This window comes from Gadus morhua, chromosome 19 (assembly GCF_902167405.1).
Source record: "Gadus morhua chromosome 19, gadMor3.0, whole genome shotgun sequence".
Classification (NCBI taxonomy): Eukaryota; Metazoa; Chordata; class Actinopteri; order Gadiformes; family Gadidae; genus Gadus; species Gadus morhua.
The window spans coordinates 1,100,937-1,127,331 of record NC_044066.1 but is presented as its reverse complement, the minus strand read 5'-3'; the positions used below and the strand labels follow the sequence as shown (position 1 = coordinate 1,127,331).

At 43.8% G+C, this 26,395-nt stretch overlaps 1 protein-coding gene across 3 annotated transcripts in view; it reads left to right on the top strand.

The window, feature by feature from the left end:
- Positions 1–26,395, top strand: part of plppr1 (phospholipid phosphatase related 1) — an 86,367-nt gene that overhangs the window by 34,270 nt on the left and 25,702 nt on the right. For 2 of the 3 annotated variants that reach the window (XM_030342209.1, XM_030342208.1), the window contains exons 2-3: positions 3,524–3,639; positions 19,252–19,440. In XM_030342209.1, coding sequence (XP_030198069.1) covers positions 3,574–3,639; positions 19,252–19,440 — 255 coding nt within the window. In that variant the 5' untranslated portion in view covers positions 3,524–3,573. The remainder of the gene's footprint in view (positions 1–3,523; positions 3,640–19,251; positions 19,441–26,395) is intronic. The other variant, XM_030342210.1, reaches the window with a different exon arrangement.

Below are 26,395 nucleotides of genomic sequence, written 5' to 3'. Positions count from 1 at the left end.
ATTGCAACAGACTAGTACGGTCCACATGGAACACAATCATTCAGTCTATAGGGTCTCCGTGAGCCTCTATCTCTGCGTCGCTGCCGTCCTTCCCTCCTGTCTGTCCTCGACCTCCTTTTAACATGGCTCCTCTGCCACTGGCCAGGTGTCCCCCAATCACACTGATTGGGGAGGCGAAAGGGCTGCTCTCGGTTGCCGTCTGGTGGGTGACGGCGGTACACGCCGTCTACCACAGTACCTCCGGCCCACTAGGGCTGGGTATCACTAGGTACCCCACGATACGATACTATCACGATATTTTACCCACGATAACGATAATATCACGATACAGCGATTCTGCGATTATCGATATATTGCAAGAAATTTCACCCACGATACATCACGATATCTGTGTCACTGAAGAAATTCAGAATTTATTACAAAACATTTTATGCAAAGTAACAGAAAATTAGAAAACAAAATAAATGCAGAAAACATTTCATTGCTTAGTTTCATTCGCTCTGTTTACAGTGGATGTATCGCAATGGCGAGGCGCACACAGCCTTTAGCCGTGTTCTGTAAATATTCTAGAACACACGGGAGTCCTGGAGCTCTATATCAAAATATTATCATATAGCCTACATAGATATCTATATCATATAATATATATTATAACCGCCAAAAGATGTGTGAGCCGATATTATGAATCTCAAACGACCGCGTTGGGTTCTCCGACGTTCCTGGTTCTTCAACGTCCTCATCAATGTGAAGTAGACTGAACCACGACAAGGAGGAGAAAGGGATTGTTCCCGGGCAGCGCTTAGGCACCTCCACCTCCGGCGGTGGTCCCTCAGCGCCGCGGGTCTCAAGCTGGAAACATTCGCCGCCAACAATCCCTTTCTCCTCCATGTCGTGGTTCATGTTCTAGAGGGAGTCAAAGCCAAAGTTCCTTCCCCCCAATTCATTCTCAACCTTGGCTGAGATAACCCCCAATACGAGTCTCGTTGTAGAAATACCAGAGACGAGAGTCCGACAGAACGGTTATCCAAATAACAAGGAAGTGTTCAACACTTGCGATACAGTCCTGGAGCTCTGTATCTAAATAATATCATATAATACATAGAAATCTATATCATTTAATACATATTATCACGGCCAAAAGCGGTGTGCGCCTCCAGACGATATAATGAATCACAAACGACTTTGTCGGGTTCTGCGACGTCTCTGGTTCTTCCACTTTCACATCAACCTGAAGTCGACTGAACCGCGCGCTGCCTGCTGCTGGCTGCCCGCTGCCGGGCGATGGTGCCTCGCGGCAACCGGCGGCATGACGCAGTTCATGTACTTCAGCCAGTCAAAGCCAAAGTTCCTTTCTCCCAATTCCTTCTCAACCATGGCTGAGATAACATAACCCCCACAACAGTCTCGTTGTGGAAATACAAGACACGTCAAAGAACCGACAAGAAACACTTGAGTTACAGTGTGTGTATTCACACAAACACACACACATGTGGCGCTCGCACGGTCGAGTCTCATTGGCGGGCCAACGTCTCTGGGCGGGCCAGGCAGAGTAAGGGGAGGAGCTGAGATTCCTGATGACGTCAAGAATACAGACATTCCAAATCAGCGCACTTGAGCCTCCGTTTTTTCAAAGGCGAGCAGAACCGCTCGTTTTACACCAAACGCAAGTTTTAGCAATTGGGGGACCATAGGCAGGCTAGGGGAACTCATATTTATGTTAGAAAACCTCATAAAGTGAGATTTTCATGTCATGGGACCTTTAAATATCGATATTTGGCGTCAGCATATCGATAACGTCCCGCAAGACGAAATATCGCGATATGTCGCAGTATCGATATTTTGGCACACCCCTACGGCCCACCCGGACCGAGGTTTAAGGGGCGGGATGCCAAAATATGAACATACATACATACATACATACATACATACATACATACATACATACATACATACATACATACATACATACATACATAATAATATGTTGCTGATCGGAAGAAAACTGGTCAGCAAATAACTAGCTGAACCTATCCTTGGCTAACCTAATGCTAAATTGCTAACGCTACACACGGAGACTTCATAGCCACCATGGCTAATTATGTTCATAATATTATAGTCTACACATAACAAATATGATCATTTTACACACATTTCACACACTGACAATATTTCTGACGAATTATATGGATCGTATATGGTTTGCTTGTCATCACAAAACATGAATGAGCAAGGCCATTGAGTAGCCTACTGACAACAACTGGCAGCCTGGACTGTGGTGTTGCTGAGTGTGTCTCCACAATCTTCTGCACATCTTTGAATCGCAAATTGGGAAAACCCACCAGGGAAGTGGCGAAGAAACGATCCATTTTTGCATTGACGGCAATACAAAAATGACTTCGCCGGAAGAATGTTTACCCAGTGTGACGACATTCCCGATTTTTGTGAGATAGGCCCATTGGGTGGGATATCTGCCCAATCTGGCAACACTGCTCACCAGCCAGGGATCCTGCTTATTGGTTCATAGCGCAGCGCGACTAGATTTTTGCGCGAATCAGACGCCTGTAAGGACACACCCACTCAGAGGAAGACTTTCCTCCTCTCTCCCATTGAAACCCATGTTATTCACCGGCCGCCAGTACTTTCTGGGAAATGAATGGGAGTCAACGGAGGCTGAGGGAGGACCTTCCTCCCTGAAGTAATTGTCAAAAGGCGATAGGGGGTGCTAATGTCCCTTTACCCAGGGAAACGAACATTATATATTCAAAGGCATTAAAGCAGTCATATTTAGGGGCATTAATTCATTACAGTAGTCTGGGCAATCTACATTTTTTATTCTCAACAATGTTAAGGAGGATCTTCCTCCCTCTCCTCAATGGAGAAGCCTCCACTGATATATGTATGTGTGTACATATGTGTGTACCAGTGGAGGCTTCTCCATTTTGCCACCATACACCAACAGTGCAAGCAGGCCAATGGCAACCAAGCGCGCAGTCCTTCCTCCCTCACTTTAAAAACCACCAGCCGCCACTGGTGTGTACATATGTATGTACATATGTATGTACATATGTACGCACATAATTACGTACACAAGTACGTACATAAGTACGTATACATGTATGTGCGTATGTACGTACTTATGTACGTACTTATGTGGTGTGTGCACCATGTAACAGCAACAGAGTACGAATAATAACACCATGGCAAAGAACAAAGCTACGACAATGACAATACATCGCTTTTTGACTAATAAACTGAACCAAATATCCCTCTATCCGATGTCCTGCCCTGTATCCCAAGTCCTGCCCTGTGTCCCAAGTCCTGCCCTGTGTCCCAAGTCCTGCCCTGTGTCCCAAGTCCTGCCCTGTGTCCCAAGTCCTGCCCTGTGTCCCAAGTCCTGCCCTGTGTCCCAAGTCCTGCCCTGTGTCCCAAGTCCTGCCCTGTGTACCAAGTCCTGCCCTGTTGGCTGTCACTCAAGCAGATGTGGTGATCTTGGAATTTGATGGAGGATCTTGTGTCTATTCAGCCTGACTGGAGCTGAGCTGTGAGAGGAGGGTCTCCAGCCAGGGAGACAAGATGGCCACCACCACCACCACCCCCCTGCGGAGCTTCTCCATCCTGCCTTGCTTCATCTTCGTAGAGGTAAGCTTCTTCCTCCCTCTATGTGTCTGAGAAGATACAATTGGTTGACTTGTGCATTCGAACCCTGGTTGTAATGCTGTTATAGCAGATACCAAGGTTTCTTAACTGCAAACTCCTTCCATATTAGTACCTATGGAAGCTAACATAGGAACTGTTTTTTATCATGCAAATTCCATAACCAGATTTAAATGTGAATTTTAATGGGTTGATGTGATTGTCTGTGTATGTCACTGAGTGAAGAGTCTGTGTGTAAGGTTAGGGTTTGGGCTTTTGTATGATATGCATGAATCTAGTCCCTAACACACATGCACTCATGCATATTAAAGATCTGCATGTGAGAAGATGCTGCAGCTCCATATTAAATTAGTGTCAGCTCAAGACTTTAATCACAGCAAAGTCCCAGGACTCCTAACCTCTCTCCTAGAAACACACACACACACACACACACACACACACACACACACACACACACACACACACACACACACACACACACACACACACATACACACACACACACACACACACACACACACACACACATAGAGAGCTGTCATGCTGAGGGCATGTTGTGTGTTTCACTATAAAAGGATTCTCCTACCAGGTCTGGTGATCAGAGCTAGGCGATGTTGTTGACAAGTGTTCTAGGTTAGGCAATTTATTGAGAAGCATTTTCTTTTAACATCTCAGCAATCAATAAATGCAAACCTCTGAAAATAAAATATATGTCCAGCAATTTCCTCAAAGTTTTGATGAAATTGCTGGACATACTAGCGCTATTGAAGAGAAACACACAGGTGCTCTTTGGGTGACCTCTATATCATTATTAATTGCAACATTCCAACATTACGATTAACTACTGTTTTCACAGTTTCTCTCCACATCGCATCTGATTAGAACCACAGATGAAGGTGGCCAAAATCAGAATTGTGAAGTTCAGATTCCATGTGAGTTGTGCTATTAACACTGTTCAGAAAACCTAGGATCTGAGCTGGTTTTAGGCCACTTCTGCCGTCAGTGTGAAGGAGGCCTGTGATCGCCTCTCCTCCTCCATCTTCGAACCCCCCCCCCCGATCCACTTAGCCGCCAGCCAGGAGACATCGGGGGGGTTGGTATCAAATGGCTCACCCAGTTATTGATTCCACAAATATCATCAATTATTCAAAACTGCTTTTTTTTCTCCATAAATTAGGTAGCCATAATAGAATCATATAAAGGGAATAACGGACAATTAAATTCCTTTCCGCCTTTTTAAAAAACTCATTTCATTATGTGTGAAAAATCAGGGAGCTGCACAATGATCACTTATCATGGGCCTGAAAAGTCTAGTAGTTGTTTGACTCCCCTCTGGAAGGTTCTGGGTTCAGCGCTAAAATCTACCCCCTTAAGGACATGCATCTGAATTTGTTGTAAGTTGCTTTTAATTAAGAGGTCCGCCGAATGATTCCTAATTAATAATGACACACCCTTCACAGTCATTAGTGAGCAGACTAGTCCTGTGAGTGCTGGGTGATCTGAGATGCAGCCTCTCATCACATGTCTATTCAGAAGACTAATACAATAAAATAATAAAATATAATAATAAAATAAGTAAGAAATAAGTACAAATTAAAGCTGCAAGCAGCATTTTACGGGTGCCATGCCTAAAGCCGACCAATTAGACCCAGACCGGTCCATTGTGACCCTGACAGACCATTAAGACGAAAACAATTAAGACCGTTTTTGTTTGCATACAGTTGACAACGCTGGAATAGCCTCAGCTTGTATCCGTTGATGGACGAAAAAAAACTCATGACCATACGTCAAAACGCTGAGGAGTAATGATTCTTTAAAGTTTTCAATTGATCGCTTTAGCGCCCCCTGTAGTCCTATTTTGATTAACTTTAGCCTGGTTAACCTTGACCTATGCTTCTTTATATGCACCAAGTTTGGTGATGATTGACTCAAGTTAACCCCACCTTTAGTCATCTATCATTGATTGGGCTAATTTGGACGTCCAGCCACCATTTTTTTACAGGTACTGGGTTTCCTAGGCACATTTGTACAAATGTCCACAGGATTTTGTGACTGTAGAAAAAAAAGGTCAGATAATATGTCCGTCCAAAGTCTGCATTTTCAGTTAAGGCAAGGCAAGGCAACTTTATTTATTTAGCACTTTTCATACACAAGGCAGACTCAAAGTGCTTCACATATGAACATTGTCATACAATAAAATAAAATAATAGATAAGTAAAAGAAAACATATGCAAAGAAATGAGTAAAATAGAAAGTTAAAAAGGCATTTTAGTATTCAAATTGAAATTAAAGGCAAAGTTAAAAAAGCTTCTATTTAATCTATTTAATCTATTGCAATCTATTTAAGATATTTTTTGCATAATAACTAAATCCTGCTTTCCCATGTTTCGTGTTGACGCTGGGATAATTAACAGATTGGTCTCAGAGGATCTTAATCAGGCCCAGAGTGGCTAATCGGGAGGACCGGGAGAATTCCCGGTGGGCCGGTCTGACTTTAGGGCCGCGAGGGCCGGTGTTCAATTATTATTTTTATTTATTTTGTGCCGGTGTTCAGTCATGGCACTGAGTGGGTATCACGTGTAGGCTGTTACTGATGTCGCTGGGCCGTCTCCACTTGCAGCTCTTTCTTTTGTCATCTGTCATCATATCAGGGAGCTGGCGGTCTGTTTGATTATGTCACTGAAACTGGGACGCGGACGAAGGTTAAGGGCACGCCCACCAACAAGAAACAGACGCAGACGCAGCCTGATGTAACGTCCGTGCACGCTGCACATTTTCAGTGGTGTTTGTAGCCTAGCTCCCACTCCAGAAGTGCAAGAAAAATAATAATGCAAAATGGAAAATAAAAAGAGCAAGGGTGGCGCAGAAAAAGCGAGGATTAAAAAGATAAAAGCCCTGGAGACACATGCAGCCAAATGTGCAAAAATCTGCAGCTTTTTCAATCAAACGTGCTCGCGGTCTAAAACGCCCAATTAAAACGATGGGTAAGACAAGAAGATGTTGAACAAAATGCAACTACCTGCACCGTTCAAGTGAATTAATTAGCCTATCAGGTCAATGAATTGCGTGGCGTTGTAACATATAGCCTGTCTAACCTAACGTTACATAATTTAAATAATATTATGATGCGACACCACATAACTGGCCATAAACTTTGTCTTGTAGCCCCTCAAATACAAGATGCATCACCAAGCACCAGCCATGAGCCCACAGGTCCAGAGTGTGCAGGTAGGATTGCTCATTAAAGGGCAACTTCACCCATTTCACATAAGCTTTGTATTTTTAGAACCCCCTCATATTTTTGAATGGTCTAGCATCATTCCCTTCTTTTCTGGAGAGACTGGAGGGATCCGTATCGATCTCCAACATTTCCTGTTTACAATGACGCAATATGACGATTTTTGCGTACAAGAAAATAGGAAGTGTAAGAAGGGATGATTCTCGTAAGACTACAACCACTAGTCCCACTCCCCTCTAGGGGGTGGGACCCACTGACGCCACAGACCTATTAGAGCAGTGCCAGTGGGTGGGACTTCACCAGCAGAAACTAACATCCACAGCGTCTGAAGCAAAGATAACAGAGGCTGTTGATAAAACTGAAGTACATTGGCGGAGGGTACTGGATCTGACATAGAAGATGGCACCATGCAAAAGTTCACCATTTCGAAAGAAAAACAAACGAGGACTACCGTATTTTCCGCACTATAAGGCACACCGGATTATAAGGCGCACCTTTAATGAATGGCCTACTTTAGAACTGTTTTCATGTATAGGGCGCACCGGATTATAAGGCGCATAGAATAGAAGATACTGCAGTCAAACGTTTGACTGGGGTTGCGTTATGCATCGACTAGACCGAGCTGTGCTAAAGGGAATGTCAACAAAACAGTCAGATAAAGTCAAACTTTATTAAGCGTTCTGACAACTCCGGTCACTCCCATGGTAACGATGTTCAAACGTTAATGTGCATATTAACAATATCTGATCAATATCAATATCTCTTAACAGTAAGCTCACTTTTTCAGTTCATTCCCCGTCTACGAATCCCTCGAATTCTTGTGTGTCCGAATTGAACAGTTGGGCGAGTACGGCATCCAACATGCCCGGATCCCCTCGTCATTATCCGAGTCAGTGTCGCTGCTGTTGCCTGGCAGTTCAGTGATTATTCCTGCCTTCGTGAAAGCTTGGACCACAGTTGAGACTGTTATATCAGCCCAGGCATCCACGATCCATTGGCAGATAGTGGCGTAAGTCGCCTGGCGCTGTCTCCCCGTCTTGGTGACGTGTGTTCGCCTTCTTGGCCCCGTCCACACAAAGCCGATTTTTTGGGTGAAACCGCATAATGCTACGGTCACACCAAACGCGTGTAACGTGCCTAACTTGACGCTTGATCATTGTATGTCACAAAAATGGTTCAACGCGCCTGTGGCTGCGCTGGATTTAGGAGCCCGAGGTAGGAAACCCAAACGCCGCAGTGTTTGGGTGCATGATAGAGTTTAGATCGGGTTAGATTAAATATAAATAACAGTAATCGGGTTCAATAACTTCACATGGTGTGTCTGGTGTGTTTCCAGCATTCGTAGTGTTGATCAGCAGATAGTCCGCCAAGACGTTGAGGTTGCTTAGCAACCAGAGACGCTGTCCATGCAAGTGAATGGAGCGTTCCCTCTTCGTCTTAACTATCAAACCAAACATCCTTCACATTCAACGAGCGAACATTATGAAAGTAAAATGCACATTTCTCGCTAAAAATGTTTACATAAACGCATTTAATGGCGTAACTATGTTACTATTTCCACCCAGAATAAAGAAAGATGTCGGCTGTATGCTTCTGTGCAAGCGTCACTACTCTCTGCCAGTGACGTCGGGTCAAGCTCCACGCTGATTTGTTCCATTAGTAGATGGAACAAGGAGGTGTCCGATAGGCGGAGATGATCAGCGGGAGTGGCCAGCGAAGCTGTGCATCGTGGTGCATGGTGGGAGTTGTTGTCTTCAATCCACAAGCGCCAAAAAGTCACTTTCTGCCTTTTCTCGGTCAAGACGGCACCAAATTAGAATTTTATTTTATTATTCGACTACATATAGGACCCAATTTCAATACATATTCATGCCTCCACCGGTGAAATGCTCCTTTAAGTGAATATTATTAGAATTAATATAATGAAGAGTATTGTGTAGACCTAGCCTGGTCCTACCAGACTCTTACTTCATTTCATTTGCACATTTGAGTCTGGACCTACTCAATTGACAAATGTTAACTCACTTGAAGGCGGGTGTCTGTTGAAGTTTAAAACTATTGGATCTGCCCAGTGCCACTCTGGATCTGCCATAACCAATCGCTAACGTTTGGCCGGGAATCACGTTGCGCGCAGACTGCAAACAAACGAAACACTGTGCATGAAGATGTCCATAAACGAGAGCTGACTTTAAGGATTAGATATCTGAACACTAATTTGCTTGATATTTGATATTGCAGAAAAGGACATGCTGGTGTTGTATTTGTGAAATATAAGTTCTTATTATGTTATTACAGAGTGCAACCGTTTTTATTTTTTCAAATTTAGTATGTAATATTTTATTTATTCTTTTTATAATTTTTTGAAAAGGATGTTGCGTTGCAAAGAATAATGGTGGAGATGTGCACTCATGTTGAAATAAATCCCCATTGTTAAGCAACCATTGCTTCCACTGAATTTGAATTATTTTAGAAAAAATACACAGAATTACAAGGCTTTAGAGAACAGTGCGCTATTGTATACTTAACATGTAAAGTTAGAATTACATTATTTTAATATGATAGGTTGTGATCTAAAGTGGGCCGGTCTGAGGCATAAAACTCCAGGGCTGAAAATGAGTCCCACTCCGGCCCTGATCTTAGTGGTCTAGATGGCTTATGTAGTGGAAGCATATCAGTTAAATATTTTGGGCTATAGGTTAGCAACATGATTTTAAAATCAATTCTCTGACCTACAGGAAGCCAATGTAACGATTTAAGAATTGGTGCAATGTGTTCAAATTTTTTGGTCTTTGTTAGAACTCTAGCAGCAGCACTAGTGATGAAGGCATGCACAAGTTTTTGCAAGTCTTTGGTGGACATGAGGCCCTCTAAGTCTTGCTACATTTTTAAGATGATAATATGCAGATTTTGTAACTGGTTTGATGTGACTGACGAAAGGTAAATCTGAATCCATGATAACCCCTAGATTTCTGGCTTTGATTGAGGTTTTCAGGGACAGAGAGTGAAGGTGTTGGGTTACTTTAAGCCTTTCCGTTTTAGAACCAAATACAATTATCTCTGTTTTGTCCTCATTTGTTTGAAGGAAATTTCGGCACATCCATTCTTTCACTTGCTCAATGCACTGGCACAGCAGATCTATGGGCTGATAGTCATTTGGTGATAGCGATACATAGATTTGCGTGTCTTCAGCATAGCAATGATGGTCAATATTGTTATTTTGCATGATTTGCCCTAGTGGGAGCATGTAGATGTTGAATAAAGAGGGTCCTAAGATCGAACCTTGTGGGACTCCACATGTCACGTTGGTTGATTCTGATACAAAGTCGCCAATGGAAACAAAGTAGTTCCTATTATGTAGGTAGGACCTGAACCAATTTAAGACTGTGCCTGAAAGCCCCAACCAGTTTTCTAACCTGTCCAGAAGTATGTATCGAATGCAGCACTGAGGTCAAGTAGCATTAGTATTGAGGTTTTGCCAGAGTCTGTGTTAAGACGGATGTCGTTTAAAACTTTAATAAGGGTGGTCTCAGTGCTGTGCAGGGGTCGAAATCCTGATTGGAAGGTGTCATAGTAACCAGTTGATGCCAGGAAGTGAATAAGTTGCTGGAGGACAACTTTCCCAATGATTTTACTTATGAAGGGTAAATTTGATATTGGTCTGTAGTTGTTAATAATAGAGGCATCTAGGCTCCGCTTTTTTAAAAGGGGTTTAATAACTGCAGTTTTCAAAGCTTTTGGGATATTGCCTGACTGGAGAGAGTTGTTTACTATCTACACTATGTCTACTGCTAGGCAGTCGAAAACATTCTTAAAGAGGTTGGTAGGTAAAGTATCAAGGCAACAGGTGGATGGTTTTAGTTGTGTCGCAGTTTCCGCAAGAGTTTGAGAGTCTATAACATTAAAGCATGCCATCCTTGCCACGTTACTTTTGCCTGAACAGGGTGGTAGTCCAACATTTTTGCTTGAAGTGGAGATATTGATGGCGCGTCTGATGCCTTAAATTTTATCAGTATAAAAAGCTGCAAACTCATTGCATTTCTGCGTGGAATGGAGATCAGGTGGAATTTGTGTTGGGGGGTTGGTCATTCTGTCAACAGTTGCAAATAGGGTTTTTGCATTATTAGTGTTGGTTTTAATTATATTGGAGAAAAAATGTTTCTCTAGCACTTTTTAAGTAAGTTGTAGGCACGGAGGCTCTCTTTACAGATATCATGGTGAATATGAAGTTTTGTTTTGCGCCAGATGTTCCTGCATTCCTTTTTCTGTGCTGTTACAGAAGCAGCTTTTCTCCAGGGTGCCTTTGCAAAAAATTTGCAGAGTATGTGGGTTAGAGCTTAGATCGGGCCCAGAAAATCAAGCCCGACCCGGCCCGAGCCCGTGCACGTTCTGTCCGAGCCCGGCCCGACCCGACACATTAACTGTAATCATGAGCCCGAGCCTGATTTCAACCCAACATTTTTTTTATTATGTAACTTTGTACACATTTGTTACTAGGCCTACTCTGCTAAATATACCGGCATATGTAAGGGATAATGTATAGAACGCCGGTCATTATCGGGAAAATAAGCCCAGACAGGGCGAACAGTACACCGACTCGCAGCGAAGGTGTCTTGCTTCGCCCTGAAGGGACTTATTTTCGATAATGACCGGCGACGCTCTAGACATTATCCCGCTTATTACACGGCTACTTGCCAAAATGAAAAAATAACTTCACATGGTGTGTCTTTTTACAATGTATTTGTTACCAGCATTCCTAGTGTTGATCAGCAGAGAAAAAATTGTCTGCAAAGACGGTGACGTCGCTTAGAAACGGAAGACGCTGGGGTTGACAAGTCACCGGACTCAGGGGCCTACTCTGCTAAATATACCGGTATATGTAAGGGATAATGTATAGAACGCCGGTCATTATGGGAAAAATAAGCCCAGACAGGGCGAACAGTACACCGACTCGCAGCGAAGGTGTCTTGCTTCGCCCTGAAGGGGCTTATTTTCGATAATGACCGGCGACGCTCTAGACATTATCCCGCTTATTACACGGCTACTTGCCAAAACGAAAAAATAACTTCACATGGTGTGTCTTTTTACAATTTATTTGTTACCAGCATTCGTAGTGTTGATCAGCAGAGAAAAATTTGTCTGCAAAGACGGTGACGTCGCTTAGAAACGGAAGACGCTGGGGTTGACAAGTCACTGGACTACTACCCATTAGTGGTGCAACGGATCACGGATTTCCCGTGATCCGTACGGGTCAACCCTCACGGGGCGGGACGCCCGTGATCCACGGGTCAGCTGACAAATAATAGTTGCGCGTTCACGTGATCAGCGCAATCTTAATTAGTCTAGGCTTCTGAACATTTAGCGTGGCAGCGTGGCGGAGCGGAGGAGTTGGAGAGGCCTGCTTCATCATTTAAATCAGCTGTATGGGAGCACTTTGGCTTCCGTGTGCACTATAATGAAAACGGAATAAGGGTGGTGGACAAAACGGCCATGGTGTGTCGGCAGTGTGGCACCAGAATGCCCTACGACCACGGCAAGACCTCGAGCATGGCCAGCCACGTGAGACGACATCATCCCGTTGTGTCGGGAGTAACGGGAGGGAAAAGAAAAGATGCGCAGCAAATGCTTCTCCCCGATGCATTTAAGCAGTGCTTTTTTCCTGCAAGCTCCAACTGGGCAAAAGCCATCACCAAATCGATTGGGTTGTTTATAGCGGCAGACATAAGGCCATACTCCGTTGTGGAGAATAAAGGCTTTAAAAACATGATTAAGGTGCTTGAGCCACGGTACGAAATACCCTCGCGCACCCACTTTACAACTAAGATCGTTCCCGCACTTTATGAGCAACAAAAAAAGATTATTGTGGATGAATTATCTAAGGCATCCTCCGTTGCCCTCACTACAGACGGGTGGACCTCTAGAGCCACTGAAAGTTACGTGACGGTGATTGCGCACTACATAACAGCGGAGTGGGAGATAAAGAGCCCAGTGCTGCAGACACGCCCACTCTACAGCCTGTTATTCACTGTTGAATGTTGAAAATAAAAACAAAAAAGCAATTGAAAGCTAAGTCACATTTGTCTTGCTATCTTTTTCGTCGTTGATGCGAAAATGATCCTCAAAAACCGTGACCCGATCCGACCCGTGAGCTTTGTGATCCGTTGCACCCCTACTACCCATGCAAGTGAACGGAGCGTTCCAAGGCATTGAGAAGACCCGTGTGTTAAAGGCCTATAATATTTCTGTTTATTGCACAGATTTCTCCTCAGATTAGGCTTATAAACCAACGATAAAAATAAAAATAAAAACGCTTGATCAAAGGCCCGGCCCGACCCGGCCCGAGGATAGTGGTGGGAAATATCGGCCCGGCCCGCGGGTCGGGCTCGGGCTTTGGCAGAGAATCTAAACTCTAATGTGGTTGGCCTGTAAATAATTAATAGGAGAACTCTGGGGGAGCATTTCAATACAGCACTAAGGTATTTGAATGAAGGAAAATCATCAAATAACATCTGTTTCCCCTGAAATACATTTTTAAATACAGCAGCAACCCCTCCACCTCTTTTTCCAGATCTATATGCATCAAAAAAGTTATAGTTGGGAGGAGCTGTCTCTATCAAAACGATCACGGTTGTTATTTAGTTCCAGCCATGTTTCAGTTAAAAAGTTAAAAATCCAGTTTAAGAGTGGTAATAAAATCATTAACTAAAAATTATTTGTTATTAAGAGACCTAACATTAAGTAGAACCATCTTGATGGTGTTGTTGATAGGCTTTAAGGTTGTTTTTGGTTTGGAGGCAATATATATGAGATTTGTGAGGTTAGCAGTGTGTCTATGTTTCCCTTTGTTTACTCTCTTAGTGGTTACAGCATGAATGCAAAAGTTGCCATGGTTTCACGTAGGCAACCTTGGGTTCAGCAGATTATGCGAAACTACCTTTATACTGTGTCTACGGCTGAACCCTTTTTTGTCTCAGTAATACTCAGGACTACTATCAGTACAGGGGGGGGGGGGGGGGCTTGGGCGCCCTCCTCTTGGGTGTTATCAGCCTGTGGCCATGACGTGGCGATGCTATCATTGACACAGATGTAAGTTGGATGCCAACATATTCCAGTTTCTTAAATTCAGCTGGAATATCGCAAAGGGAGGAGACAGTGGAGCTGAAGAAGATTGTCCCTTAACAGTTTTGAGCCTAAACTTTTTGGGTGTGGGCCATCTGCTCTGAAAAGATATTTGCGCCCCCAGAATAAGTTGATATTGTCAATAAAGCCCCTTCCTCTTTCATTGCAGACTCTGGAAAACCATGTATTCAGTGCAAGTAGACGACTGAATCTGTTTATTCCCCTGTCAACTGATGGTATCGGTCCACTGATGAATGACTTAATCTGTATTTTTTCCAGTGTATCCAAAAGATCAGTCTCATCTCTTCAGAAGTTCTGACTGTTCTCTTCGAATATCATTAAGTCCTGCATGCACAATAATCTGAGATTTTGGGGTTTTCCAATATGATTGTGGCTAGATCTGGTTGATATCACTAAATTCCATCTGGGAAGTAGCATGTTTTGATCTTCTTCCCGGTTATATCCTTGATGATTGAGTCTCCTATAATCAGAGTGTCTGGTTCATCTGCTTTCTGTGAGATGGGCCCTTCTTGGCTTGAGGTGGCGATGGCAGACGCATGCGCAGCCCGCCTCCGTGGCTACTGGTTCCATCTCTGTCCGCACCGTCCGTCCGGACACATTTCGGGGCTCAGCGGTGCACGGGTGGCCGACGCATGCACAGCTCGCCTCCATGGTGACTGGTTCTTGTTCCGTCTCTGTCCGCACCGTCCGTCCGGACGCTTCTCGGGGCTCAGGGGTGCACGGGTGGCCGACGCATGCACAGCTCGCCTCTCTGGCGACGGGTTCATGGTCGGTCTCTGTCCGTACTGTTTGTCCCAACACATCTCGGGGCTCAGGGGTGGCAGGTGGCAGGGTACTTCAGTGACGGGTTAATCCGGCTGATACATGCAACTTTAGCTTTGGGTAGCTTAGCATTTGGCATTGAGTGAACTTGTTGATACAGTTTGGTATGATGTTTTGGCTTAGCGCCGACTCTGTGCCAGTGAGACACAGCTGGACCTGTCTCTCTCTTGACCAGCTTCGGGAAGCTAGCTTTGATTTTCTTGTTGGTTATTTGTCTGAGTTAGCCCAGCAAACTCAACCATCGGAACTGTATCCTGGAGGAGTCCTTTGCATTTTTCTAATGCTGTTAGTCTCGTTTAAAATAAATCCACTGTCTGTCGCAGTTTGATGCAGTCTGTGCATTTCCCAGTCTCCGTGCCTGTGATATCTGAGCACAGAGGCATTTTGGCGACAGGAAACTCCAAGGCTTTTGCTGCGGTCTGATCCGGGAGTCATAAAAAGTGTTTACCTTGCCTTTTGGCCTTAAGTTCATTTTGGACAATTTTGAGCCTCTGGCGGCCTTGTTGTTTTGATAATCAACTTTATTTTACCTGAGCAGTTTGAACTTTGGTCCCCAGCAGCCACTAAGTGGGTCCCGATCAAATCAAACATTCCTTCTATGAACTGTGGTGATTTTAGTCACAGGCCACGCCAATTTCGATGCCACGCCCTAATTTAAAATATGTTGACTCTATCTTGTTCAGAATTTGATTCTGAACAACTTTGGTATTGGACTCAAGATCATAGGAGTTCATTTTGATGTTGATGTAAGCATTTAAGACTTTACGTGTTTTAAACCACACCCTTTTTAGAAGTCAATGGCTCCTGGGTGCTTTAATCATTATTGTACATACTTCGCTTTATGTCAGATTGAAGACATTGGTCCATAGATGATATGTGCTAAAGATTTTTGTCTAAGTGAAAAAACCTAGGATCCTTAGGGAATTTAGTGTTTTTAACGAAATTCAAGATAGTTGTAAAGCCATCCAAATAATGTGAAGCATATTTGTTCACCATGAGGATATGCATGTGTGAACAAAGTTTCATGACTAAGTCAAAGCGGTTACGAGATATGTTTGTTCAAAGTTTGCATTTTTGGACTGTTGCTATTGCCCGACGCATTGGCCAATCAGTGTAATATTTTCTCTCTGTTAATCTTGAGTCAGCCTCTACAGCTGTAGTAAGTTTAATAAAAAGCGTGCGATCGGTTTAGGCTGTGTAAGTCAAACGTGGCGGAATAATATTAATAAAACTGACAATTACAATAGGTTGCCTTCACAGTTTGTGCTTGGCACCCTAATAAGTAAAAATAAGTAACATAATTATGTAACAGAAATAAGTAACAAATGTAAAGTGGTCGAGTGGTAGTAGTACCATCCACGGTTGATTGCCGTGCAAAATACAGTGCAATGCAAAAGTGGCAATAACAGTTTATTTGTATTTGGATAGTCTCTTGTGGTATCATGCGTGGGGCTGGTTTGTGGATAGTGGATTCCTCCAGGAGCCTGACTGCTTGGGGGAAAAAAACTCCTCATCCGCTGGGTTTTGGCCCGAGGCTTTCGGTACCGTTTCCCAGACGGCAGCAGCTCAAACAGTTTGTGGTTGGGATGGATGGGGTCCTTTATGATTCCGAGGGTATAATGGTATTAAATGCTGAATAGCATCATCACATAGGAATTCCTCTTGTCAAGTTGGGTAAGGTCTTAGTGGAGTTCTGTGGCAATGGCGTCGTCTGTCGATCTGTTGTGTTGATAGGCAAATTGGTGAGGGTCCAGGGTGGGTGCAGCATGCTAGAGATCAACACCTTGATGAGCTTCTCCAATCATTTGCTCACTATGGGGGTGAGAGCAATGGGTATTGGACATGTTGCTTTGCCCTTCTTTGGTACTGGGATGATGACTGATGAGGTGGGCACTATGCCCGTGAAGAGGGAGAGGTTGAAAATGTTTGTAAATACACCAGCCAGCTGGTCAGCACATGCTTTGAGCACCCGGCCCGGTATCCCATCCGACCTGGCCGCTTCGCGGATGTTGATGCGTTTGAACACCACCCACACATCTTTCTCTGTGATGACCAGAGCGCTGGCTGTATTCTCTGTGGAGGAGGTTCTCTCTAGGAGGCTGGTGTGTCTGAGCTGAAAGCGGGCGTAGAAGCTGTTCAGCTCGTCTGGTAGAGTCAGTGGAGTCAGCTGTGCGGCTAGGGGTCTCTTTGTAGTCAGAGATTGTGTGTAGTCCCTTCCACATTCTGCGTGGGTCATTGCTGTGCAGCTGTGACTCTATTTTCTTGCTATAATCCCTTTTGGCTGCCTTGATTATTCTTCTGAGGTTATAGCAGGGATTTTTTATATCAGTTGTATCTTTGGATTTGAATGCCTTTTTCCTCGTAGTTAGTGCTGTTTATATGTCAGAATTAATCCAGGGTCTCCGGTTTGGTTAAACACAGACTTTTCGTAGGCACCACATCCTTTATCACCTTCCCTATCGGAAGAGACCTAACGTTCCATCCGCAATCTTGTTGACGTCAGTGCTGTCCTCAGGCATTCAGTCAAGCAGTCTTGGAGCAAAGCGTCTGATCGACAGGCCTGCATCGGCTCCCTCCAGGACTGCTTGGGTGGCTGGCTGGCTGGCTGGCTGGCTGGCTGGCTGGCTGGACGGACGGACATTTCAATTTCTGGAAACAATTGTGGGGGGAATATATATTTTTTTAATCAACCAAAGCTTTAACCCCCCTGCAGTACCTCCGCGGACCCCCTTTGGAAGACCTCTGCTTCAGATGAAACTGAAAAATATTGCAAATAATCATGTTGGAGTAGAACGTAGAAATGTTTTTTTTTTTTAAGAAATCTATTCATATTTGCCTTCCTCTTCCATCTTTCATGTCACGTTTGTCTATTTTAAATTGACCACTACTGACTTCTTGTGGCAGAAACATGAACCACAAGTTTGGCCGCTTTAGCATGTGAACACAAATCAAATCAGACCAGCCAGGCTGCAGTCTGAATGACATGTGTCTCATTGCAAATGGCTTTGGATGAAAGTTGCTGCTACATGAATACCATGAGAACATCATCTGGCACTTTTTGCATTGATGGAATGATGGATTCACTTATGTGTATATTCAGAACACACATCATCCTCCAACAACAACACTACACTACACATTACCATACAACACACTACTACACTCAACACTACACTACACAACTTAACACCTCTCTACGACGCACCACAACACACCACACAATGTACGATAACTGGTTACACTTTACAACAAGGGTACATTCATTGACCGTTAATTAACATGAGTTAATGAAGTAATAAACATTCGGTAAGCTAAAGGTCTGGTAATTATTTACTAATGGTGTTCAAGTCGATTATGGTATTAAGTTCAAATATTTGGTGATTTGCCCTTACCCTAAATTAACCCATACTAACTCCTATGCTAAAGCTATTTAATAATGATTATATACTAATAACAGATTTTTTTTAACGGATTACAAATATTAATTAATGCTTAAAAGATTTACCGTTATTGTAAAGTTTTACCCAATAACTCATCACTAGAACATCAGAATTATGCACCAAGCCACATTGAAGCCTTATATTATATCATATATCATATATATTTATATATTTCTTTATTCTACCTCCATCTCTCAATTTCTCTTTCTCTGTCTGTTCTCTTCTTTCCAAGGTATGGCCTTTTCAAAGAGTGCTATTTTGTGTGTGTGTGTGTGTGTGTGTGTGTGTGTGTGTGTGTGTGTGTGTGTGTGTGTGTGTGTGTGTGTGTGTGTGTGTGTGTGTGTGTGTGTGTGTGTGTGACAGAGACAAAGTGTGTCTGTGAGAGAGGGGGAAGGAATTCATTAAACTTTTGAATAATAAAAGTTAAGAGGGATCTTAAAAGGATGGAAAGAAAGACTGAAATAACTCTAAAGACTTTCTCTTTCCCTCTCCCACCCCCTCACACTCTCTTTCTCTCTTCCTCTCTGTCTCTCCCTGGCAGTGTTTTGTTTTGAAACATCGTACTTAAAAGATACCCTAGCCAGAAAAATATGTGGATGCCTGGAGAGAGAGAGAAAGTCAGATGGGGACGTGAGGGAGAGAGATTGAGATGGGGTTGGGGCCGGGTGGGGGAGGGGAGGGGGGCGAGGAAGGAGGAGAGAGCAAGAGAGAGCAGTCACGGTAGATAATCCCTCTCTTCCTTTCTTCTCCTCAGTTCAGAGTCTGTGTATGTGTGTGTATACTGTCGTTTTGATACGTGTGTCATCTGGACATTCTGCAAATACATATGAGGTTTTTTTTACTATTCTATAGTATTCTACTCAGTTTATCCAAGTTGACTTAATCGTGTGTTCTTCCACGCTGTCTGCTCCTGATGCCCCATCCTTGGGGACCACTGAAGTATTGATCTGTCTCCCCCAGCTGGTCATCATGTCCGCCACGGTGCTGCTGGCTTACTACCTGGAGTGCACAGACTTGTTCGGCGTGCACGTGCAGGGCTTTTTCTGTCACGACCCCGAGCTGTTGAAGCCCTACCCCGGGTCGGACGAGGTCAGCTTCGTGCCTCCCCTCCTCCTGTACTGTGTGGTGGCCGCCACGCCCACCGCCATCGTAAGTCTCTGCATCTCATCTCAACTTCTGTCTTACCCTCCTTTAATGTCAAGTTCACCTGGGGTCGGGGGGGAGGGGTCCGTGTTTCAGTCATCATGAAGTCTGTCATAGGAGGAGGAGTCTGTATGACCGTACACCAACGGTCCGACAGATGGAACACGCTGATCCTTACGTTGGGGCATCATAGCACGTGTCCAGGATGCCCCATTGCAGGCTTCTGACCGTATCACCCTACATCGGGAACGAACACCCGTTCTCACGTCCCGACGTTCAACACTTCCGATTTCTGACGGTGAAAGATTGTCGGCATCGGCAAACCGAGTTTGAATCCGACTATATTTGTATTTCACTGATTTGTGATCCTGGCTTAAAGGAGAACTTCGGGCACCATTTTCCGATCTTTTTGGGTCTATGGAAATAATATGGGTAACTATTTGTTTTTATCAGTATTCCAGTATACAGGGAGAACGCTGCAGCTGTTAAAAGGGCTGCCATGAAAACTTTTGAGCAACAAAGGGCCATCAATGTCCTGCCCCAAAAGGGGCAGGACATTGATGATTATTTTATCACTCACTGACTGCCACTAATTTAATTATATCAGGAATACTACAGAGAAATACAATTTATGCTTGATTGAAAGGAAACCCTTGGATTTTAGAACCTGGCGCCTGTGTTCCTGTCATGTTGGGACTATTGCAGACAACAGTCTTCGACACTGGTCCAGTATTGATCGAGAATGTTCAATAGAAATTTCCGAAACCGGATGCAATGTAATCCTTTAGGGCAACGCATCCCGTAACTGTATGTCTCCTAATATTGCAAGTATTGCAACTGAAATGCTCTGATTTGAATTTACACTGGAACAATGTACAAGAGTGTTGTCTGAATTAGTCCCCAAGGCCCAAAATGAAAGAAGAATAGGCTCAAAAATACAAAAGTTCTCCTTTTAACAAGTCACTTATTAACATGAGCTCAAATCTGTGAACAGAATGCATCTTGGGCACAATGCACCATGAATGATGTAGTTGGTTGACCATCCTGATGTACCTCTGTTAATGCAGCTCATTGAGATATATTCAGAAATGCCAAGGAAAACCCAAACATGTTCTGTAGTTGACTTGCAGATCAGTATGCAGTCGGAAGTTAAACAAACCACCAGGTGGCAGTAATGCTCCACTTATGTTGACCTATAACACATTGACGCAGTCTCCCAACACACACGATTATTAAATACATATTTCCTCCTTGAATCAAGGTCACTTTATTTTGAACAAAGCTCATCAAAACCTGTAGAATTTAACAGTGGTTTCAGGGTTGCAGAGTCAAGTCAGTATGAATCTATCTATCTTAGCCCAGAATATCCAATCAGTCTCTTTCATTTTGCCATGGGTTACTTTAAAATATCAATTATGTGACCTGTGGTATAGTGCTTGTTCAGAAGTAGTTAATATTCATGCAATAGAGAGGATATGAATTTGAATATTTAATTGTGTCATTCTGTTTTCCTTGAGGTTGTCTGGTGAATGAAATGGTATATGCTGTGGCTGTTCAGCTCAGCATTTCACTCTGATGGTTATGCTTAAAACATATATTTCTTCTACATCTTTTGTCTTATATCTATTTCATCTCTGTATCCATCATCCATCGTATAGCTATTTCATCTTGTGCATCTCTTCTATCGGTTCTATTTCTTGCAAATTTCGTATCTCTTGCTCCTCCATCTCATCTATCTTTTGGATCTCTTAAATTTTGCGTCTACTTGATCTCTTCTGTCATGTCCTCTCTTCTTTATTCTATATCTTCTCTTCTATATTTTGTATTTGGAAGAGTAAGTTCCATCAACCAATGGAATTATGTTTGGCTCAATTCCATTGGTTGAATCATCTATGCCTTTGCTTTACTGTGAATATAAGAAATATATAATTGTTTAATCTGTGTGTGTTTTCCATGATGGAGGCCAGCTCGGATGTCTAGAATAGAGCTGAGCCAGGCTTCTCTCTCTTTCTCCCTCTCTCCTTCTCCTTCTCCCTCTCCCCCTCCCTCTCCCCCTCCCCCTCCCTCCCTGCTTCAAATACTATCTTAGGGAGTGGTGAATAAAGAGAGTGTAAAATGTATTTCCTCGGTAGCGCTGTGTCAGCGATATCAGACCCTTACTGTCGCCGCCTTCTCCCTCTCTTCGTCCAGCCGACGTCATTGAATCATTCAGGACCACAGAGTTGATCAGTGGTCCTCCTTGAGTCAGCAACTCTACCGCCACACCTAGACTTACACGCTAACTGTGGTATTAGCAGGCATTAGCATGTATAATGGATGGTTAGGGTACGGAACTCCAAGCAAAGAAGTTCTTGATCAAAGCCCGATGTCTGCAGTCTGACCTGTAGGCAATGTGCACAACGCTACAATGCCTTCCACCTCTTAAATTACTTTTATCTATATCTAAGTCGGTTATAGTAACTGCTCACATTGATTGCAGTTTCACTTAGCGTAGTGATTAACTAATTGATTTAAATAGAACAAGTTGACTGAAATTGTCACCTTGTCAAATTGTTATTCTGTTTTATTGATTTTGCAATGGCGTTAAATGGTAAAGGGTCTTTTCCTTCTTTCCTCTTTCCTCCTCTCCCTCTGTCTCTGTCTCCATCAATGGGGGGTCTTCCTCGCCACAGGGGTTCATCCCTCCTCGCCACAGGGCTTCATCCAAAGCTCTGTCCAACCTGTCCTCCAAGAGCCATCAGACTCAATAAGACCTCAACAGGATTTTTAAAATGCATGTAAACAACTTTACCCGATCTACTTCGGACAGAAATCAGTACATGAACGGACAAGCGAGATCAGATAAGAACACCTAGATAACTCTATCATAGTCCGGTTTCTACCTGCATGTAAACCCGCATCCTATCTCGTATCAGATTTGGCGTTCTGTGCACACTCGAGATCTTGCGGCCGGGGGACGTGAGCCGGAAGTAGAAGGAGACAGTAGTCGTGTTGATGTTGCTATAGACATATAAACAATTCTTATTTCTTTATAAGTATAAATATTCAATTATTTCTTTATATGTTTATGGTTGTCGCCGTCAGAAAACGAGAAACAGCGATTTATTTAAAAAGGTGACGCAGAAGATGGAGGAAGCCGGTGTCATACCATTACCCCCTATCAGAAGTGTATCATCATCAACATGCATTCAGTACACACTACGCTTCGATTTCAACCAAGGCTGAATTAAAAGTACATGTTTTCCTAAACGCTGGTCATCAACAAGGTTGTAAAGTATCTTCGGGCACATCTGTCAAAATAAACGTTTTTTTCTTCTGACGTGTGCACGATCTTTATTCATTCATTGCGCCGCGACCAAACTGAATATTCCCTAATATTATGAATTTTAAAGACTGCGTCGGGTTCTCCGACTCTGGTTCTTCCACAACAAAGACTCGTAGTGGGGGTTATCTCGGCCACGGTGGAAAAGGAATTGGGGGGGGAAAGGAATTTTGGCTTTTACTCTCTGAAGTCCAGATTGAAACACAACATGGAGGAGAAAGAGATTGTTGCCGTATGCGGGACAGCTGTCAGTTCACTTCGGGGCCATGTGATTTCTCCGATGCTGCATTGTTCCGACCTCTCGGTCGTATGCGGACTCCTCCGGCTGGATTCCTCCCGCTGCTCCGCCGCCGGAGGAGTCCGCATACGACCGAGAGGTCGGAACAATGGAGCGTCGGAGGAATGAGATGGACAAGTGAACTGACAGCTGTCTACTGAAAACATCTTTCTCGAATACCGCCTGAGTTTGTTGTTGCTGAGACTTAGGGGTCAACCAGAAGTGGCTCTACAACCACTTGTTGAAAGGGCTACTGCGCCACCTAGAGTAGGGGAATCAGCCATGATCCGACCATTATGCGATCTCTTAAAGGCCATGTACGTTTGGATAATGACACGGTCCGTTCGAGTAGCACAATCGGTATAAGGTTTCATCCGATCTAGCTGTCCCATGCAAACACGCTTGGTGTGTCCGCTCCTGACTGCTCCTTAGGGAGCCTCTCGCTCTCTCTCCCTTGCTCCCGCTCTTTCGCTCTTGCTCCCTCTCGCTCTCTCTCTTCACGCTCTCTGTTTCTCGCTCTCGCTCTCTCTCTCGCTCTCTCTCTTCACGCTCTCTGTTTCTCGCTCTCGCTCTCTCTCTCGCTCTCTCTCTTCACGCTCTCTCTCTTCACGCTCTCCTTCGCTCTGCCTCCCCACCCTTTCCAACCTCATAAACCAGCAGGGGTCAGTATCCAATCATGGTTAACGATGGCACCCTGGGGAATATCAGCCAATTAGCTGAGAGCTGGTAATTGCTGCGTAATGTTGCGTGTAGGAAGGCATCCAGGGCTGAGGATTAAATCTATAGGTCATCAACTATAATGCTGCTGGTTACAACAAGGCCTCACCACAGTGCTTGGTCAGGAGTTTACTGCACGTTTATGGTTTAAGAAGGACCTGAATTTAATTAAATGGCATATCATCATTCATTTAAAAAGGACATTATTTTAATAAAATAATTGTGTGTGTATTTGTGTGTAATATAGTGTCTGTCTGCAGTTTTTGTCTGAGAAAGTTGACCTTTCAACCTCTCCTGATAAACCAATCGAATGTTTAAATCGTGTAGAAGCTCACTGACTTCTGCATGTGTCAAATATACCTCCAATATATCTTTGATAAAAACTCAGACTGTTCGGACAACTAGCTCCAGCTCAAAGTGGATATTCCACTAATAAATACAAAACGTTACCCAGTAAAATAATAGGTTTAGTTCTCCAGTCAAACTCAAGCTCTCTCTTGATTCTGCCCCAGGTGTCTCTGCTAGATAAGAGAAGCTTGGCTCTTTATGGCCGAACAGGCTTCTTCCCAGAAACCCTGAAGGGATGGCCTCCTCCTCCATGGTCCTGAGTGTGGAGGCTGCAGTGCCATCAGACATAGCCTCAGAGGTGATGTAGCCTCGGAAGTGTGCTGAAGTAGCCTGGGAGGTGGAGGTGGGCTGACGTAGCCTTGGAGGTGTAGCCTGGGAGGTGTAGCCTGGGAGGTGTAGCCTGGGAGATGTAGCCTGGGAGGTGTGCTGAAGTAGCCTGGAAGGTGGAGGTGTGCTGATGTAGCCTGACATAGCCTGGGAGGTGGGGGTGTGCTGGGGTCGCCTGACATAGCCTGTGAGGTGGGGGTGTGCTGGGGTAGCCTTGGAGGTGTCCTGGCGTCACCACACTAATTCATGAATGAGTATTAGTCTGGAGCCCTCAGTTCATATTCAAGGGGAAATCACCGGCTGCCTCTGGATGATACTGGAGAACCTTTCAACCAATCAGAGCAGCAGAACGGGTCAGGCATCAGCGGCCACCTCTCTTGGCCCTCGGGTACACTCTGGAGGGGAGCATCCACTTCACTGTCATGTTCGATCGCTCTTCATTTGTTAGAGTAATGGCCTCATGCTGGACTGGTGGATCTCAGAAGGTTTGATGGCCTTGTACTCCGTACCGATGCTCCCTCACTGCCCTCACACTGATGACCTCCCAGGTCCCTCTCCCCCTCCCCCCATCATCTAGACCAGCTCTCTCAGTTCCCGCCCGACCCTCTCCAGAAGATCTCCCGTTGGTTTTTTCACATGACACCCAATCATTCCCCTACTTGGTCACTTACCAAACCCTGGACCAATGAAACGGGGACCGCTTCCGTATGCCGCTGAATAAATTCCTCTTTAAAAATAGTTTCAATGGTTTAATCTAAACCAACATAAAAATAAATGCAGTATGGGGATTATAGTGTAACAATATTACAATAACACAATTAATTACACACACACACACACACACACACACACACACACACACACACACACACACACACACACACCTCCAAGCCTTCAGTCAAAAGACAATTTTTTAGTATGGCAACATACTAGACAATAAAGCTTTTTGAATCTTGAATCTTGAACATAAGTGGTGGCTCTTTATCTAATAATGTATTGTTGTATCTATTTCTGCCTGGTCCTTTGGTGGTCAAAGTGTTGAAGCGCAGCACGTGGCTTGCATTAGTCTGTTGTCTGCTCTATCTCTGGTCCATTGCAATGCATTTTAAATGCAGTGTAATGTATTTTATTAGTATGATATGTTAAGCACTTTGCATCTGCTTAACCTCCCTGTCGTGTTCAGGTCAAATTTGACCGATTTCCATTTCGATGAATCATAAATATTGTGTTTCACATTTATTTGTCTCGAGGGCTTATGATTTCCTCCACACTAGGCATTTGAACATATACAATTGCTGATGACTACTTTCATTGAATTTTGAGTTGTTTCGTCTTGTAACACCTGTGGTGTTCCCGGTCGAAAATGACCGCCATAGGAAATGAATGGGTGACCCTAGATTGTGTTCATCCATCAGATGGTACACAACCACAAATCCACCACCACCACCACACGCACAAAAACACACACCTACACACACACACACACACACACACACACACACACACACACACACACACACACACACACACACACACACACACACACACACACACACACACACACACACGATGAGTTCATGTGGATGTTCTGATGGTCTTTGAATTTGTTCTCTGTTTTGATTGTCTTTTTTTTTTACAATAAATGTTAATTTTGGAATCCAACTTTCAATTTCTCTGTCTATTTAGTGCAGTTATTCATGTAAACCAGTTGTCTGATACATTGTTTACAGGTTTAAAGGGAGTTAAATACAATTTGGTGATGATCAATGGTTTTTGCGTTGATGTAAGAACTGGCCTGTCAAATTTGAGCACCAAAGTGAGGGGGGTGAAACGAATTCGACACAAAGGTTAAAAAAAATCGATATTATGTTTTATCAAAATACTTTTGTTGCAATAAACATAGAATCATAAAATTATCTACAGTTGGCCAAGGGGTTTGCATATTTCCAGCAATACCAGTATACCCTTTA